An 18,840-nucleotide genomic window follows, 5' to 3' on the forward strand; every position below is an offset into this window, starting at 1 on the left:
ATCTGCTCTACCAGACCTGTACCGTGCACTTAACATGTACCCCTTGATCCTCCCTGCCTCCTGTGAGGTAGGCATTCCACAGATGAGGAAGCTGAGGCTCAGAGAAAGTGAACGGTTTGCCCAAGACCACACAACCTCAGGGTATAAGCACCGCGAAAGTACACTTCCTCCTTCAGCCACAGGGCCTGGCTTTAACTGCAGGTATCCTCGACTGCCTGCAGTTTTCCTTTAGGTGTCCTGGCCTCCTACGACCAGCTATGCTGTCAACAGGTACATCTTTTTCAGGCCTCTGAGTCCAGGACCCTAGCTGGGCCCTGCAGGACACGGCTAAATAGCTCTGCTGTAACCCAAAGAGACACTCAATTTTTTTGGCCAAGCTCCCGTAAAGTCTGTAAGCACAAAGCCTTTCAAGCCCACTCAAGCATTCTGACCAGAGTGACACGGTTGTAGATATCAGAGGGGCCTAAGGATCATCCTCTCAAGCCCTCTCATTTTGCAGACAAGGAGACAGGGTGGTGGATGTGTCCAGTGGGGCAGTGGCAGTTGGGGTGGGTAACAGCTGGCCGTGGTGGAGCAGTGACAGTAGCGGCTAGACAGCAGGATGGAGCAGGGTTTGCAAGCTATGGCCTGTGGGCCGATCTAGTCCTCTACCTGTTTTGTCTCTGTAAATAAAGTTTTACTGGGGCTCAGGCACACCACTTGTTTACAGATTGTCTGTGGTTGGCTGCGAGCTATAGCATCAGAGTTGAGTAGCTGCAACAGACGTCGCACGGCCCTCAACATCTAAAATATTTACTACCTGGCTCTTTACAAAAGAAGTTTGCTGGTCCCTGGGAAACACAGAGGCATGCAGGTTGATACAAGTCACTGCAAGCTTTCCAGTTCTTAGAATGAGTGTTAGATTCACAGGTGTTTGTCATATTATGACCCATTGATGACTGAATGCTACATACAAGCCGTTGATGGTCATGTATCACACACGAATAATTATTATTAAATTCTGGGCACCTGAAAGTAGACAGATAGGAAAAAGGGAGGGAAGGAAGGGAGGAAGAAAGGAACCATTTAGCCCTTATTAAGATTTAAATGGCTCTTTGTTGTCTACACCTCACTTTTCCCCACTCTATTATCAGACGCTCAAAGAACGTTGGAGAGAAGGACGAGGGATGACAGGCTGAGTGAAGCAGATTTTTCAGGAAGGAGGCAGGATGAGTGTCCTGGGCTCTGTGAGGCTGGACGGGGCTTGTCCAAAGGAGGAAAGGGATCCCAAAGAGCAGGCCGTTAAGGATAGTCACAATCCAAATGTTCAACTTCATGCCCAAGGGTACCGCCAGCGTGGCACGAGGGGCCAGGCCTCCTGGTCTTTTGTCAGGACCCCCTCCTGCCTGTGAGTCAAGGTTGAGTCGAATGCGAGCAGCACAGAAGCCTTGGAAAGCACTCTCCTGGGCAATTGTGACCATTTATTAAGGCACTCTGGGCCATGACATGTATTGCTTCACGTAATCCTGGGAACAATCTTATGAAGCAAAAACAACTGTTACCCCATGTCAGAGATGAGGACAAGGGGTTTTCAGTGGGCAAGTTACTTGCCCAGAGACATCGAGCTGGTAAACGGTGAAGCCGAATTCAAATCCAGACCCAGCTGATTCCAAACCCCAAACTCAACTGCTCTATTACACTGCCTGGGGCCAGGGATCCCACTTCACACTGCCTCAAGAAAAGCACGGGGGCTTCCCTGGGGGCGCAGTGGTTGAGAATCTGCCTGCTAATGCAGGGGACACGGGTTCGGGCCCTGGTCTGGGAGGATCCCGCATGCCGCGGAGCAGCTAGGCCCGTGAGCCACAAATACTGAGCCTGCGCGTCTGGAGCCTGTGCTCCGCAACAACAGAGACCGCGACGGTGAGAGGCCCGCGCACCGCGATGAAGAGTGGCCCCCGCTTGCCGCAACTAGAGGAAGCCCTCGCACAGAGGCGAAGACCCAACACAGCCAAAATAAATAAATAAATAAATAAATAAATAAATAAATAAATAAATAAATAAATAAATAAATAAATAATGAAGGTGCTAATAATTAAAAAAAAAGAAAAGAAAAGCATGGTTTTTTCACCACAGGCATGTGGAACATTGTGGCATGTTGAAGGGCAGCTTTGACATTGAAATCCTACCTCAGCAAATGGCGGGGCATTTGCACATTCAAAGAAATGTTCCAGTCCCTGGTGGGAAAGCTTCCAATGGCTTCAATTAGAGAACAGTCACAGTTCATTGACGCCTGATGCTCATGGGGGGCGGCTTTATTGTTTTATATGTGAAAAATGAGGAAAGAGCCAGAACCTCAGCATCAGGGAAACGATGAAAGATTGAGAAGTATTTCCAAAGGCATGCAAACCGAAAGGTCAATTCAATGAGGGGGTGAGGGCGGTGGGGTGGCGGGGAGCAAGCAAAGAAGCAGCTGAGAAGTCTTTGTGGCCCCAGGGAGAAGAGGCAGTGATGTCCACGAAAGGAAACCATGGCTATGAATTTCAGGGCATCAAGGCCCTGTCAACACAGCTAATCCCTGCGGATGTTGGCTGAATAAGCCTTCGGTGACCAAACAGTGCACTGTGGAAACCGTGTCAGCCTCCAGCAGGCCAATTGGTCCTCATATTACACACTCTGCTGGCTCTGTTGCTAGACCCCCAGATCGAGGATCCACAGCGAGTGTCCCCCAACTCAATGAGGGTTGACACAGTGTGGTGAGTAAGTCAACAGAATTCAGAAACCAGGACCGGATTAAATAGATAGTTTTATTTTGGTGCCCTGGACTTCAAGCAGATTAAATAATCAAAAAGCCTGAGCCACTGGGGTCATGTTTGAGTGCTACAGCTGTTCACCGAGGTTTGACAAACATTTTTTCTCTGGCTCGTCGGCTCAGTGGGAAAGGCAGCGATGATCCTGGGGAGGGCGACGCTTTGAGAAAGAAGCAGGGAGCACAATCAAAAGATCCTCTTACGGAAAACAATCCCAGCCAGATGGAGACAAGCTAGGGGTTGTCCGGAAAGCGACAACTGTCCTCTACATTGAAGAAAAGCACTAGTAGGATTCAGAAACAAAGTGAGTGAAAAGCTGGACTTGGAGTTTGCCATGCCCTCGGTGTGTTGATCTGCAGATTAATAAAGGTGGGCTTCGGGTTCAACGGGTAAGCTGGTGGAGACTCAGTCATGGAAGGTGAGCCATGATTAATTCCCTCGCGCCTTAGAAAGGGGGACGCCCCTCAGGAAAGTATCTGTGGGAAGCCTGTTTTCAAGTTGTCTTTCTCAAAAGACCAAACAGATGTTAAAAATTCTCTCTGATAGAAGGATTTATGTTTGTGCCATGCTGGGTCAGAGGAAGGGGGAGGGGACCAATGTACACAGTCATGAATGGGTATGCAGTTGGCCGGTCACGGGCCATTTCATAGAAAACACAGTCCTTCAGGTTGGAGTTCATATATCATCCACTTGGAGGGGGTGGGTGGGAGTGGGAAGACTTTCTGAAACTAATTAACGCTTGAGACCCACAGCTAAATTGAGGGGTGGTAACTCTCCTCTAACCGGAAGATGCTTTGGCACTGAGATTTATATTTATTTACATTATAGAAAGGAAAGCAAGGGTTTTGCTCTTTGATATGCTGGAAGAGGGAATGGGACTATGATGCTTTGCATCCCTTGAGCTAGACTAAACTGAGCAGAATCTCCTTCGGAAGGCTCTCCAAACATCTTCCCTCTTGCCCTAAAGAATTGTTCGCAGCAGCGGAGAATTGAAAGGACAAAGGGGAAAAGGCTCCATGCATTTGACAGCCACACTGTACATTTCCCCAGTTAAGGCCAAAATCAGACAAACAAATAAACCAAAAAACCTCTCTCAAGAGCTTTCTCTATGAGTAGATAACCATCTTGAGTTTTAAATATTATTGTCTGGCTCTGTGAATTCCTCTACCAATTTAACAAAATGTCCTTGATGGATGTTTGCCATATTTTGAAATTCAAGTGTTAGGAAAAAAGAAGGGAGTGATAGAGCTACATTGGAGATTGACCTAGAAGCACCTAGGAAAATGTCAACTCAGCATCCTCTCTGAACTTGGCAAGGAGGTTCCTGTTGATTCTAGAGACCCCGTACACATTTCCGCATGGCCAAAGAGCTCTGAGTAAGGATGTCTTCTGCAGCATCATTTGTCATGAAAGAAACTGCAAGAACTCAAATGCTCGTCAGTATGGGAGTGGCTAAATATTAAATCTGGCATGGTCTCACCATGGACTACTCCACAGAAGTTAGAAGGAATTAATGAGCTCTCTATATAACCATGTGGATGGATCAGTTTTGAGTGACTAGATTAAACTGAAAATTAAACATGCCCATGATTATATTTATGTAGTTTTAAAACAACCACTATGCAAAACATTATGTAGTACGTGTATGTATGTGTGTGTATGTAAAAGTATTTACAGGCAGTAAAGCACAGCAGGTAAGGACCCTGACAGACCCTGGAAGCAGACTGCCGGGTTCAAATAATGATTCTACTACTTCTGTGTGACCTTGGGCAAGTGATTTAGCTTCTCTGTGCCTAAGTTTCATCACCTTGAATAGAGGCATAATAATAGACCCCAAATTACAAGATTAGAAGGACTAAATTAATATATATAAGGAACATTCAATAGTGCCTGGATCAAAACATGAGCTATAAGGCTATTTCCAATTGTTGTTCCTCTTAAGTATTGTTTTTTTCTTAACATCTCTATTGGAGTATAATTGCTTTATAATGGTGTGTTAGTTTCTGCTTTATAACAAAGTGAATCAGCTATACATGTACATATATCCCCATATCTCCTCCCTCTTGCGTCTCCCTCCCACCCTCCCTAGCCTACCCCTCTGGATGGTCACAAAGCACCGAGCTGATCTCCCTGTGCTTTGCAGCTGCTTCCCACTAGCTATCTATTTTACATTTGGTAGTGTATATATGTCCATGCCACTCTCCCACTTCGTCCCAGCTTACCCTTCCCACTCCCTGTGTCCTCAAGACCATTCTCTACGTCTGCATCTTTATTCCTGTCCTGCCCCTAGGTTCATCAGAAGCATTTTTTTTAAAAAATTCCATATATATGTGTTAGCATACGGTATGTGTTTTTCTCTTTCTGACTTACTTCACTCTTTATGACAGTCTCTAGGTCCATCCACCTCACTACAAATAACTCAATTTCATTTCTTTTTATGGTTCAGTAATATTCCATTGTATATATGTGCCACATCTTCTTTATTCATTCATCTGTCGATGGACACTTAGGTTGCTTCCATGACCTGGCTATTGTAAATAGAGCTGCAGTGAACATTGTGGTACATGACTCTTTTTGAATTATGGTTTTCTCAGGGTATATGCCCAGCAGTGGGATTGCTGAGTCATATGGTAGTTCTATTTTTAGTTTTTTAAGGAACCTCCATACTGTTCTCCATAGTGGCTGTATCAATTTACATTCCCACCAACAGTACAAGAGGGTTCCCTTTTCTCCACACCCTCTCCAGCATTTATTGTTTGTAGATTTTTTGATGATGGCCATTCTGACCAATGTGAGGTGATACCTCATTGTAGTTTTTGATTTGCATGTCTCTAATGATTAGTGATGTTGAGCATCCTTTCATGTGTTTGTTGGCAATCTGTATATCTTCTTTGGAGAAATGTCTATTTAGGTCTTCTGCCCATTTTTGGATTGGGTTGTTTGTTTTTTTGATATTGAGCTGCATGAGCTGCTTGTATATTTTGGAGATTAATCCTTTGTCAGTTGCTTCATTTGCAAAAATTTTCTCCCATTCTGAGGGTTGTCTTTTCATCTTGTTTATAGTTTCCTTTGCTGTGCAAAAGCTTTTAAGTTTCATTAGGTCCCAGTTGTTAATTTTTGTTTTTATTTCCATTTCTCTAGAAGGTGGGTCAAAAAGGATCTTGCTGTGATTTATGTCATACAGTGTTCTGCCTATGTTTTCCTCTACGACTTTTAGAGCGTCTGGCCTTACATTTAGGTCTTTCATCCATTCTGAGTTTATTTTTGTGTATGGCGTTAGGGAGTGTTCTAATTTCATTCTTTTACATGTAGCTGTTCAGTTTTCCCAGCACCACTTATTTAAGAGGCTGTCTTTTCTCCATTGTATATTCTTGCCTCCTTTGTCATAGATTAAGTGACCATAGGTGCGTGGGTCTGTCTCTGGGCTTTCTATCCTGTTCCATTTATCTGTATTTCTGTTTTCCTGCTAGTACCATACTGTCTTGATTACTGTAGCTTTGTAATATAGTCTGAAGTCCAGGAGCCTGATTCCTCCAGCTCCGTTTTTCTTTCTCAAGATTGTTTTGGCTCTTCGGGGTCTTTTGTGTTTCCATACAAATAGTGAAATATTTTGTTCTAGTTCTGTGAAAAATGCTATTGGTATGTTGATAGGGAGTGCACTGAATTTGTAGATTTCTTTGGGTAGTATAGTCATTTTCACAATGTTGATTCTTCCAATGCAAGAACATGGTATATCTCTCCATCTGTTTGTATCGTCTTTAGTTTCTTTCATCAGTGTCTTATAGCTTTCTGCATACAGGTCTTTTGTCTCCTTAGGTAGGTTTGTTCCTAGGTATTTTATTTTTTTTGTTGCAATGGTAAATGGGAGTGTTTCCTTAATTCCTCTGTCAGATTTTTCATCATTAGTGTATAGGAATGCAAGAGATTTCTGTGCATTAATTTTGTATCCTGCAAATTTACCAGATTCATTGATTAGCTCAAGTACTTTTCTGGTAGCATCTTTGGATTCTCTATGTAGAGTGTCATGTCATCTGCAAACAGTGACAGTTTTACTTCTTCTTTTCTGATTTGTATTCCTTTTATTTCTTTTTCTTCTCTGACTGCTGTGGCTAGAACTTCCAATACTATGTTGAATAATAGTGGCGAGAGTGGGTGACCTTGTCTTGTTTCTGATCTTAATGGAAATGGTTTCAGTTTTTCACCATTGAGAACGATCTTGGCTGTGGGTTTGTCATACATGGCCTTTATTATGTTGAGGTAAGTTCCCTCTATGCCTACTTTCTGGACGGTTTTATATCATAAATGGGTGTTGAATTTTGTTGAGAGCGTTTTCTGCATCTATTGAGATGACCATACGGTTTTTATCCTTCAGTTTGTTAAGATGGTGTATCACATTGATTGATTTGTGTATATTGAAGAATCCTTACATTTCTGGGATAAGCCCCACTTGATCACGGTGTATGATCCCTTTAACGTGCTGTTGGATTCTGTTTGCTAGTATTTTGTTGAGAATTTTTGCATCTATGTTCATTAGTGATATTGGCCTGTAGTTTTCTTTTTTTTGCGACATCTTTGTCTGGTTTTGGTATCAGGGTGATGGTAGCCTCGTAGAATAAGTTTGGCAGTGTTCCTCCCTCTGCTATATTTTGGAAGAGTTTGAGAAGGATAGGTGTTAGTTCTTCTCTAAATGTTTGAAAGAACTCACCTGTGAAGCCATCTGGTCCTGGACATTTGTTTGTCGGAAGATTTTTAATCACAGTTTCAATTTCAGTGCTTGTGATTGGTCTGATTATATTTTCTATTTCTTCCTGGTTCAGTCTCGGAAGGTTGTACTTTTCTAAGAATTTGTCCATTTTATTGGCATAGAGTTGCTTGTAGTAATCTCTTATGATCCTTTGTATTTCTGCAGTGTCAGTTGTTACTTCTCCATTTTCATTTATAATTCCATTGATTTGAGTCTTCTCCCTTTTCTTTATGAGTCTGGCTAATGGTTTATCAATTTTGTTTATCTTCTCAAAGAACCAGCTTTTAGTTTTATTGATCTTTGCTATCATTTCTTTCTTTTTCATTTATTTCTGATCTGATTTTTATGATTTTTTTCCTTCTGCTAATTTTGGGGTTTTTTTGTTCTTCTCTCTCTAACTGCTTTAGGTGTAAGGTTAGGTTGTTTATTTGAGATGTTTCTTGTTTCTTGAGGTAGGATTGTATTGCTATAAACTTCCCTCTTAGAACTGCCTTTGCGGCACCCCATAGGTTTTGGGTCACTGTGTTTTCATTGTCATTTGTTTCTAGGTACTTTTTGATTTCTTCAGTGATCTCTTGGTTATTTAGTAGTGTATTGTTTAGTCTCCATGTGTTTGTATATTTTACAGATTTTTTCCTGTAATTGACATCTAGTCTCATAGAGCTGTGGTTGGAAAAGATACTGATACGATTTCAATTTTCTTAAATTTACCAAGGCTTGATTTGTGACCCAAGATATGATGTATCCTGGAGAATGTTCCACAAGCACTTGAGAAGAAAGTGTATTCTGTTGTTTTTGGATGGAATGTCCTATAAATTTCAGTTAAGTCCATCATGTTTAATGTGTCATTTAAAGCTTGTGTTTCCTTATTTATTTTCATTTTGTGTCATCTGTCCATTGGTGAAAATGGGGTGTTAAAGTCCCCTACTATTACTGTGTAACTGTCGATTTCCCCTTTTATGGCTGTTAGCATTTGCCTTATGTATTGAAGTGCTCCTATGTTGGGTGCATAAATATTTACAATTGTTATATCTTCTTCTTGGATTGATCCCTTGATCATTATGTAGTGTCCTTCTTTGTCTCTTGTAATAGTCTTTATTTTAAAGTCTATTTTGTCTGATATGAGAATTGCTACACCAGCTTTCTTTTGATTCCCTTTCATGGAGTATCTTTTTCCATCCCCTCGCTTTCAGTCTGTATGTGTCCTTAGGTCTGAAGTGGGTCCCTAGTAGACAGCATATATACGGGTCTTGTTTTTGTATCCGTTCAGCCTGTCTATGTCTTTTGGTTAGAGCATTTTATCCATTTACATTTAAGGTAGTTATTGATATGTATGTTCCTATTACCATTTTCTTAATTGTTTTGGGTTTGTTATTGTAGGTCTTTTCCATCTCTTGTGTTTCCTGCCTAGAGAAGTTCCTTTAGCATTTGTTGTAAAGCTGGTTTGGTGGTGCTGAATTCTCTTAGCTTTTGCTTGTCTGTAAAAGTTTTAATTTCTCCGTCGAATCTGAATGAGATCCTTGCTGGGTAGAGTAATCTTGGTTGTAGGTTTTCCCCTTTCATCACTTTAAATATGTCCTGCCACTCCCTTCTGGCTTGCAGAGTTTCTGCTGAAAGATCAGCTGTTAACCTTATGGAGATTCCCCTGTACGTTATTTGTTGCTTTTCCCTTGCTGCTTTTAATATTTTTCCTTTGTATTTAATTATTGATAGTTTGATTAATATGTGCCTTGGCGTGTTTCTCCTTGGATTTATCCTGTATGGGACTCTCTGTGCTTCCTGGAATTGATTGACTATTTCCTTTCCCATATTAGGGAAGTTTTCAACTATAATCTCTTCAAATATTTTCTCAGTCCCTTTCTTTTTCTCTTCTTCTTCTGGGACCCCTATAATTCGAATGTTGGTGCATTTAATGTTGTCCCAAAGGTCTCTGAGACTGCCCTCAATTCTCTTCATTCCTTTTTCTTTATTGTGCTCTGCAGTAGTTATTTCCATTATTTTATCTTCCAGGTCACTTATCAATTCTTCTTCCTCAGTTATTCTGCTACTGATTCCTTCTAGAGAATTGTTAATTTCATTTATTGTGTTGTTCATCATTGTTTGTTTGCTCTTTAGTTCTTCTAGGTCCTTGTTAAACGTTTCTTGTATTTTCTCCATTCTATTTCCAAGATTTTGGATCATCTTTACTATCATTACTCTGAATTCTTTTTCAGGTAGGCTGCCTATTTCCTCTTCATTTGTTGGGTCTGGTGGGTTTTTACCTTGCTCCTTCATCTGCTGTGTGTTTCTGTCTTCTCATTTTGCTTAACTTACTGTGTTTGGGGTCTCCTTTTCACAGGCTGCAGGTTCATAGTTCCCGTTGTTTTTGGTGTCTGCCCCCAGTGGGTAAGGTTGGTTCAGTGGGTTGTGTAGGCTTCCTGGTGGAGGGGACTGGTGCCTGTGTTCTGGTGGATGAGACTGGATCTTGTCTTTCTGGTGGGCAGGTCCACGTCTGGTGGTGTGTTTTGGGGTGTCTGTGACCTTATTATGATTTTAGGCAGCCTCTCTGCTAATGGGTGGGGTTGTGTTCCTGTCTTGCTAGTTGTTTGGCATAGGGTGTCCAGCACTGTAGCTTGCTGGTTGTTGAGTGGAGCTGGGTCTTAGCATTGAGATGGAGACCTCTGGGAGAGCCTTCACCGTTTGATATTATGTGGGGCCGGGAGGTCTCTGGTGGACCAGTGTCCTGAACTCGGCTCTCCCACCTCAGAGGCTCAGGCCTGACACCCGGCTGGAGCACCAAGACCCTATCAGCCACTTGGCTGCCAGTGTTGGAGGGTCTCCTGCAAAGGTGGGGGTGGCTGTGGCTCACCACGGGGACAAGGACACTGGCAGCAGAAGTTCTGGGAATTACTCCTTGGCATGAGCCCTCTCAGAGTCTGCCATTAGCCCCACCCTACATGACTCTTTTGAATTATGGTTTTCTCAGGGTATATGCCCAGTAGTGGGACTGCATTGTCTTTAAAAGGCCTGGAGGGATACACTAGTAAATGGTAGGGAAGAGGGGCTTCCTGTTGGAAAACACGATGTGGGTGCTAATCAAAGGGAGTTCAACGGTATCAGTAATGCACTGTTTCTTTGAGTTAAAGAAAAAAGAGATGAAAGAAATATGGCAACCCATGAATAACCGACAGAACTTTGTTATAGGAACATGGGTGTTTATTATATTATTTTTAATGCTTTTCTTTGTTTTTAAAATCTCTTGAATAAAAAAGGAGTAGAGACGGTCATCATTCATAGAATTATTATACCTGCAAAGATGAACATCAATTTGTAAGAATGCTTCAGACCTGCCCTATCCAATATGGACCACTAGCACCATATGGCTATTTAAATTTTAACTGATTAAAATTAAATGCAAATAAAAATTCAGTTCCTTGGTTGCAGTAGTTACATTTCAAGAGCTCAGCAGCCACATGTAGCTAATGGCTACCATATTAAACAGTAGATATAGATCATTCCAATCAGCATAGAAAGTTCTATTGGACAGCACTGACCTGTGGCATACTTGTAAGAAATGTGAATATCTGAACTCCTTATCATTCTTCTAAACTTCTGGTCCCAGATAATTCTGCTGCATTGTACACAGGGCATGTGCCCCCCCAAATTATTTTTTCACATTTCTACTTGATATCCTGTTTCATCTACCTTCCAGTTACCTGTGAATTTAAAGGGAAGCAAATGCTGACACCACTTACAAACTGGTTCCTATCCCAGTTTCTTTCTGTTTGTTGTAGGTGAACTGCTCCTGCTCTCAAGTATGATTTTCCTGCTCCCAGTGGTGTGCGGCTGCCCAGAGAGGTGCCGCTGTCACTCACCTTCGAATTTTGTAGACTGCAGCCGGCAGGGTCTGGCTGAAGTCCCTTCCGACCTGCCTCCGCAGACTCTAACCCTGCACTTACAAGATAACCAGATACGTCAGCTTCCGGCTTCTGCATTTAAGTCAGTGCCACAGCTCACAACCTTGAACCTGTACAACAATTCTCTTTCAAATCTGACCTCCGGAGTTTTCCATGGACTTCAGCACTTGCGGGTCTTAAACCTAACCCAGAACTCCCTGCATTCCCTGGAAAGCAGACTTTTCCATTCCCTCCCACAGCTGAGGGAACTTGATTTATCATCAAACAACATAAGCCACCTTCCCACATCCCTGGGTGAGCCTTGGGAGAACCTAACTGTATTTGCGATCCAACAAAACCAGCTTCAGCAGCTCGACCGAGCCCTCCTAGAATCCATGCCCAGAGTGAGGCATTTATTTCTCAAGGACAACCTCTGGAAATGCAACTGCCACTTGCTCAGTCTTAAACTCTGGCTGGAGACGTTTATCTATAAAGGTCAGTAACGCCTATCTGTGTGTTACCAGCCTAGGATGAACCTCATCTGTTCTCTGCATTAGAAGGGATGTTGAGGAGTGTTTGAGGGATCCATGTAAGCTTTTTCACACTGATGTCATTTCATGGTATGGCAAAAGAGGCAAGTGAGTCATTAGAGGGTGTTTAAATTCAGGTATTTAAATTCATCTACAGATACGATTCATGGAGATAACTTTCCACTTTTTTTTTCTCCCCACCCCAACTTTCCACTTTTTGATTAACAACACCATTAAGTTATTAATCTGGGAAATGTAGGCCCTTAAGAAAGAGGGAATTTCAAGCATCACCTAAATAATTACTCAACTCTGAAGTGACACCAAATTTTGATTTTCAAGTGTGATCCAAGTGGGCATGTTATCTCTCCTTAGGACTTTCCCCCCTTCTTTGTCTGCTTCTGACCATTTGACAGCTGTGAATATTCCCTGAGATTATCCATTCTGCTTTAGCAAACACCACTGTTACTGACACTGGATACAGTAGGGTACCCTCTCCAAAGGGAACTACTCTTTCTTTAACCAGGTATCAAAAGCAAAGCAAGAGATCCCAGAATATAAAAGATGAGGGGATCTAGAAATCACTCAGGGGTCAGCAAACCATAGCCCAAGAGCCAAATTTGCCCCACCTCCTATTTTTGTAAATAAAGTTTTGTTGGAACACATCCACACCCATTTATTATCTACTGTCTGTGGCTGTTTTGCATTATAAGGGCAAAGTTGAATAGCTGGGACAGAGACTATGGCAAGGCTTAAAATGTGAACTATTTCTGGCTCTTTATAGAAAAGTTTGCCAACCCCTTCTAACTCAATGCTAGCCTATTATCAATGGGAAATGGAGGCTCAGAGATGTTCAGTGACTTGACCAAGGTCACAGAGTAGAAGCACAGACAAGAGTAGAATGAGTGGCTTTAAGTCTTGGCTCTGCATTCTTTCCTCTACATCACAGTGTTTCTTTCCTCCTAACTTTTAAGTATCATTCATTCATTCATTCATCCTATACTTGAGTGAATCTTATGTGCCAGGGACATTTCTAGGCACTGAGAAAAGGCCACTGAACAAGAAAATCCCCACCATCATGGGCATTACATTCTGACAGTAGAAACATGTTAAAAAAGACAAATATATACCATGTTCAGATAGCAGTTAGTGCTAGAGGTGGGGTAAGGGGAGCGAGTAATGGGATGGGGGTTCCACTTCAGATGGGAAGGACAGGGAAGGCCCCTCCAAGGAGGTGACATGGGGGAGAACTGGAACAATGAGGGGAAATGAACCATGAGATAACTGGGGGAAAGAAAAGCAGTGGAAGGCCCTGACGGGAAAGTAAGCATGGCTCCACTGAGGGACAGAAAGAGGGACAAATGAGTGGCTAGAACAGAGGAAGGGAGTGAGAGAGGATACGGCAGCACAAGTACCCAGGAGTTGGGTCATGTTGGAACGTAGAGAGCAGGCTGAGACATTTGGATTTTATTTTAGGCGAGATGGAAATCTCTTGAAGAATTTTAGTCAGGGGAGCAATATGATCTGATTACATTTTAAAAGGTCACTCTGGTGACTCTAGGGAGAGTAGACCAAAAGCTACAGAAGAAGAAGCAGGGGGATGAGGGAGAAAGTGATTTCAGTCATGCAGGGAAAAGATGACGGTGGCCCAAACCAGAATGATGAGAAATTATCAAATTTGGGAGATATTTAGAATATTGGACTGATAGAAATTACTAATGGGTTGGCGTGGGAGATAAAGAAAAGAGAGTATATTATAGGAAATTCAATTTTGTTTTGTCCTTCAGGAGTAACCAGATAAATGGTGATGCCAGTAGCTGATAAGGGGCAGGCTGGGGAATAGGGGAAATGGGCAAGTATGTGTAGGAGGTGGTAAATCAAGAACTCAATGTGGGGCGTGTCAAGTTTGAGATGCCCATTACATAGCCAAGGAGTGCTGTTGAGTTGGTGGCTATATATTTGAGCCTATAATTTGGGAAGATATCAGAGCTCCAGACATGAATTAGGGAATCAACAGGGTCTAGATGGTTGCAGCAGTTACACAGAAGGAAGCGGAAGAGAGCACAGGAGTTCAAATAAATAATATCGAATTAAGAATCTCTCTCAACAGTATAATAGCCAGCTATCAGTATCATTACCCAGCTGATCTTCAAGCTGACCTACAACAGAGGCCATATAATGTGACAAAAATCTTTCTTATAGGAGGTTGCAAATAAAAGTGTTTACATCTAGAGGTGAAGTGGCTTCAGCTATTGTGTTCTAGACTAAATGGTAAGCATAAGCCAAAGCATCAGAGAAAGATGGTTTTCATCAATTAAAAATATTTCTTGACAAAAAATATTTCTCAGGTCTAGGATATTAGAAGCAACATAGGGTGTGATATAGCTCCCCCTACTCAGCCACAAACTCACTGGTGATCTTCAGGCAAATTAATGCCCCTCACTAGCCCCCAGTGTCACCAGATGGAAACTGACAGTGTTAAGCCAGGGAGTTCCTAAGGCCCGTTCTGGTCCTCAGATTCCACAGTGCAGTTCAACGCTCCCTCATGGCGGAGCTGCCCCGTCCAGATGACAGTCTTTCTCTGGAGGAAGGCAAAATTTACTTGGGATAGCAAGACTTGGGTGTCCCAAAATAACTAAATAAAACCCCCGAGTGAATGTAGGAGACAATCTGACTACTGATGCATTGAATAAAGGCAAAATAAGGGAATAGGTATTGGTCAGGACCTTAGTTCCCACGACAGGGGAACAAAGTATATGGAGGATGAAGCAGGGGGTTTTGTGGCCTGGAAGTGTCATTCATTGGTTCCATTGGCCAGAACTCAATCACGTGGCCCCAATCTGACCACAAAGGGTGGGGAAATTTCATCTTCCTGTGGACCCAACAGCCAAAAAACATGCTTTGATGAATACCTAATAATGTCTCCTCCACAAAAACATGCACATAGATTTCGTAATTAGCATTCCTCTCTCTCCGTTCATAACTAAACAAATCATCTTTATGCGGACAGCTAACTGTATTAAACATTTATTCTGGGCTAGGAATTGTGCTAAATACTTGATATACTTTATCCAACTGAGTCCTCAAAGCAATCTTGTGAGGTGGATTTCATTATTACCCCAGTCTCCCACTTTCCAGATGAGCAAGCAGAGGCACAGAATGGTCAAGTAACTTGCTTAGGGTTGCACAGCAAAGTAATGGTCAGACTCAAGATTTGAATCCCATTTCTTCCCAAGACAGGGGTTAAGAGCTGCTAGTGGACAGATGATGAATAATGAGAGCGCTTGGAAAGCTGGAGCTTCTTGCACTGTCAGCTTCTCTGAATCCAGAAGAGACTGAGACCCTCAAGCTATCATCTGCAGATTTGCTTCCTGGGGTTATGGCTGAGGAGATGGTGGTGGAAGGCTGGGAAGTGAGTCCTGGCTAAGGACACAGGAGGCCACGGAGCTCTTGGTGGCCATAACCCCTGCCTTCCAGCAATATCCCAGACTCTAGTCTGTGTATTCTCCTGGCTCTGTGTCCTGAGGCCATGCCTCCCACCCTAATATTGAACAGCAGGAAGCCTGGAACTGGAGAAAGACAGAGCTTACCCCTGAAGTTACTGGGTGAACCGCCCCAGTCTAGGTCTAGGTCAGCTGGTGGAATTGCTGGTCCCATGGCAGGTGGCCTTTCTTCCCCTGATTAAAGTCTCAGTGCTCTTTGGCTGGGTTAAATATGGTTACTTCTTCTCAAGCCCCCACACTTCTTTCTGCTCTCTGGCCTTTTGCTTTACAACCAGCTTCCAGGCAGAGTATTGAAACGGTCTCTGAGACAGGGATCCTTAATCACGGTGCAGCCTGATGGCGCCTTGGGCTCATCCAGAACAGGCACCCCGCACCTCTGGCCTCCTGCACCTCAGCTCAGGAAAGGAGAAAATTCCTGTTATCTTTTTCACTTTAGAGTTGAGGCTCTTGCCTCAGGGGATCACTGAAGAAGCCAGGACGGGCCCAAGAGACTCTGGCAATAGGTGACTCAGTTCAAGCAGTAAGAGCAAAAAAAGGTATGAGTTGAATTTTGTCATGGCCACTAACCCCAGTGTGACCTGGGCCACAATAACCCTTAAACTGCAGAATGGCCCCATCTACTAATACGGCCATGGTAAGACTCGGCTTATAAGGCTCAGACAGAATGGATGTGAAGGCATTCCCAAAACTCTGAAGTGTTATACAAAGGAAGGTTCTAATAACATTGAAGTGACAAGCTCCTGCACAGGAACTTCTGGTATAGTTTCATAATTCACCTACGATGTGTACAAAGAATCTCCAGTCTAACTTGGCTAAAATTGGTGCCAGGCTTCATGGGGGTGAGATTCTACTGAGGGTCACGTGTTAACTCCACTGACCTCAGGATGCTCCAGAGAGGAGGAAGTAGAGAGAGGCGGTAAGTGTAGCGGGGGAAAACTGGGATCACAGGAGAGGGCTGGGTTTCGGTGTTGATCTATCCACTTATGACCTGAATGACCTTGGATACGAATTACCCATTAGAGCAGAGTTGTGAGGACTTATCTAACAGTGCTTTATAAACTATCAAGTCAGATACAAATAGGATGTTTTCATGGCGAAAAATTTAGTCAGAGAAGTTTATCTGCCTGAAGTCAAATAGTAAATTGGTGGTCAAATTTGGCCAGGATGAAATCTGTTAGCTCAGTGTTCTTTCTAGAAAAGAACTTCTAGGCACTCAAATTCTCCCTGAACAATAGTAGTCCACACACCTGAGGAAATTAATCCCCTTAGAGAGAATGGAAATTGAGTCTAATAACCCATTAGAAAGTTCGATACTTGGGACTTCCTTGGTGGTCCAGTGGTTGAGACGCCACGCTCCCAATGCAGGGGGCTCAGGTTCCATCCCTGGTCAGGGACCTATGATCCCGCATGCCGCACGGCAAGGCCAAAAAAAAAAAAAAAAAATTGAGAAAGTTTGGTACTTGAAGTACTAAACGTTTCGAGGTCTGAGGAGACACGTTAATTGTATTTAATCCCATGAACGTAACTCATATTCCCGTCAAACCTTCAGATACACAAAGCACTCACAGGACCACTGACCTCCCGGTTTGGTATCACTGAAGAGTGTTGGTAGAGACAGAGGGTCTTTGTAATTAACACATAACATCACAACGAAAGACATTTGTTTTATTTATTTATTTTTTAGATCTCCGGTGGGAATTTGGCATAATAGGTTTCTTGCGTGGCAGGGCTCATTAGGGCATGCAACAGTGCCCTCAGGCTGGCCTCCAGCGCCCCTTCCTGTCAGCTTTTGCATTGTTACTCCCTTGGCATTTATAAGGTAAAGGTGACTTGGCCTCTAATGAATTCTTGGTCATACATAATTGTCCATTTAGTGTGTGGCATTTTTAGCATTTAGCCAATTTAGAAATCCTAAAATCATAAAATACGGTTGTTAAATTCTTTGACTCCAGGAAAAAAAAAAAAAGGTGTTTTATAAATTCCATCTGCCTAAGTGTTTACAGGTTGAGGATTTGGGAGTTTGGTTGTATCAGGCTCTGTTATCATTCTTTGCTTTTGTTTCTCAAAGGGGGAATAACAGACAGCATCATCTGTGCCTCACCGGACACCTGGAAGGGAAAGGACCTCCTTAAAATCCCTCACGAGCTGTACCAGCCCTGCCCTTTTCCTTCTCCAGACCTGCAGTCTTCACAGGTGCAGCAGCTAGGTGCTGCCCACCGGGCTGTCCCCAGGCCCCCTGAGAGCCACAGCTCAGGGGAGCGAGACCACTGGGGGTGTGAGATCAAACCCAAGCCGAGGCCAGCCAATCTGCGCCACGCCGTGGCCACCATCGTCATCGCAGGGGTGGTGTGTGGGATCGTGTGTCTCATGATGTTGGCGGCTGCCATTTATGGCTGCACCTATGCAGCTATTACCGCCCAGTACCATGGGGGACGCTTGGCTCAGATCAATGAGCCTGCGAAGACAGAAGGAAAAGAGCTGTTTGACAGCTCAACGGCCTGAGAGCTTTCATCTCAAATAGAAATAATCATTATAGGCCAGAAGAAAGTTTCTGAGTAGGGCTGATATCAGGTTCACTGTTACTGCCTCATTTTCTTTTTCCAAAAGGAAAAAAAAAAGAAAAGAAAAAAAAAAGAAGATGTGTCTGTAAAAAAAGACAATATTCCTGGGAAGAAATTTATGTTGAGATTTTTTTTAAATGCCATAGTTGAAACAGAGATGATAACTTGTGCTCTGCGCCTGAGAAGTTATGACAATATTCTATGTGGGGAAGGCTGTCCACAGAGAAAGGGAAGATTCATCTCTTTCAAGGTACTCTTCCCTGCATTAAGTTGCCTTTACAGGGCAGCAGAAATACAAACACGCGTGCCAGCATTCCTGGCAGCTTTATGGTCCACTGGAAAACTGCCCAATTTTGAGTGCCTGGGAAGAAGTTGGCAATCTTACCCAATGGGCACTGAGTGCTTCTATAGTCCAAGTTCATGCTAGACCGGTGATACTTTTAGATGTTAGGTATGTTATATATTTAGCGAAAGCGTCTGTTGGTTGGGAATCTTGTAGCTTGCCACAAGAGTCAGATTATATTTAATTTTCTAAATCAGAAAACCATTTGGGGCTTTCCAGGCCTCAGAAGAAGAAGAGAGCTCCATGACTGGATAATAGGACTCAGGCCCAGGGTCTGGGGAAGTTTTCTGATGCAAGGGTAAATAACATATAAACAAACACAAAGAGGATGGGGTGGCGGAATTCAAGGCACATATTACCCAAAGGCCATATCCACCAGGCGATTGGAACCTTCCATTTATAACTCTCACAGCAGGAATGAATTTAGGGTGGGCTGAGAGCGAGATAATGGCTTATGTGTATCCGTATCTACGTACATAGTGTGCAGAGTGCATAGGCTTG

At 43.1% G+C, this 18,840-nt stretch overlaps 2 protein-coding genes across 2 annotated transcripts in view; one reads left to right on the forward strand and one right to left on the reverse strand.

The window, feature by feature from the left end:
• CACNA2D3 (calcium voltage-gated channel auxiliary subunit alpha2delta 3) overlaps positions 1 to 18,840 on the reverse strand; it is a 789,028-nt gene that overhangs the window by 114,589 nt on the left and 655,599 nt on the right. The gene's annotated exons all lie outside the window — the stretch shown is intronic.
• Positions 1,481 to 17,937, forward strand: LRTM1 (leucine rich repeats and transmembrane domains 1). The gene is made up of 4 exons (XM_068557771.1): positions 1,481 to 1,607; positions 2,672 to 2,732; positions 11,284 to 11,900; positions 17,504 to 17,937. Exons 1-4 carry the CDS (start codon positions 1,481 to 1,483, stop codon positions 17,935 to 17,937), a joined length of 1,239 nt encoding a protein of 412 aa, XP_068413872.1.

This window comes from Eschrichtius robustus, chromosome 12 (assembly GCF_028021215.1).
Source record: "Eschrichtius robustus isolate mEscRob2 chromosome 12, mEscRob2.pri, whole genome shotgun sequence".
Classification (NCBI taxonomy): domain Eukaryota; kingdom Metazoa; phylum Chordata; class Mammalia; order Artiodactyla; family Eschrichtiidae; genus Eschrichtius; species Eschrichtius robustus.

What these genes read in the sequence shown, in the direction of transcription:
- LRTM1 (XM_068557771.1), top strand. Translation starts at nt 1,481, where the DNA reads ATGACATGTATTGCTTCACGTAATCCTGGGAACAATCTTATGAAGCAA. An exon ending in TGCCCAGAGACATCGAGCTG is followed by an intron (nt 1,608 to 2,671) that starts GTAAACGGTGAA and finishes CTCTGTTGCTAG; the next exon opens with ACCCCCAGATCGAGGATCCA. An exon ending in GGAGACGTTTATCTATAAAG is followed by an intron (nt 11,901 to 17,503) that starts GTCAGTAACGCC and finishes TGTTTCTCAAAG; the next exon opens with GGGGAATAACAGACAGCATC.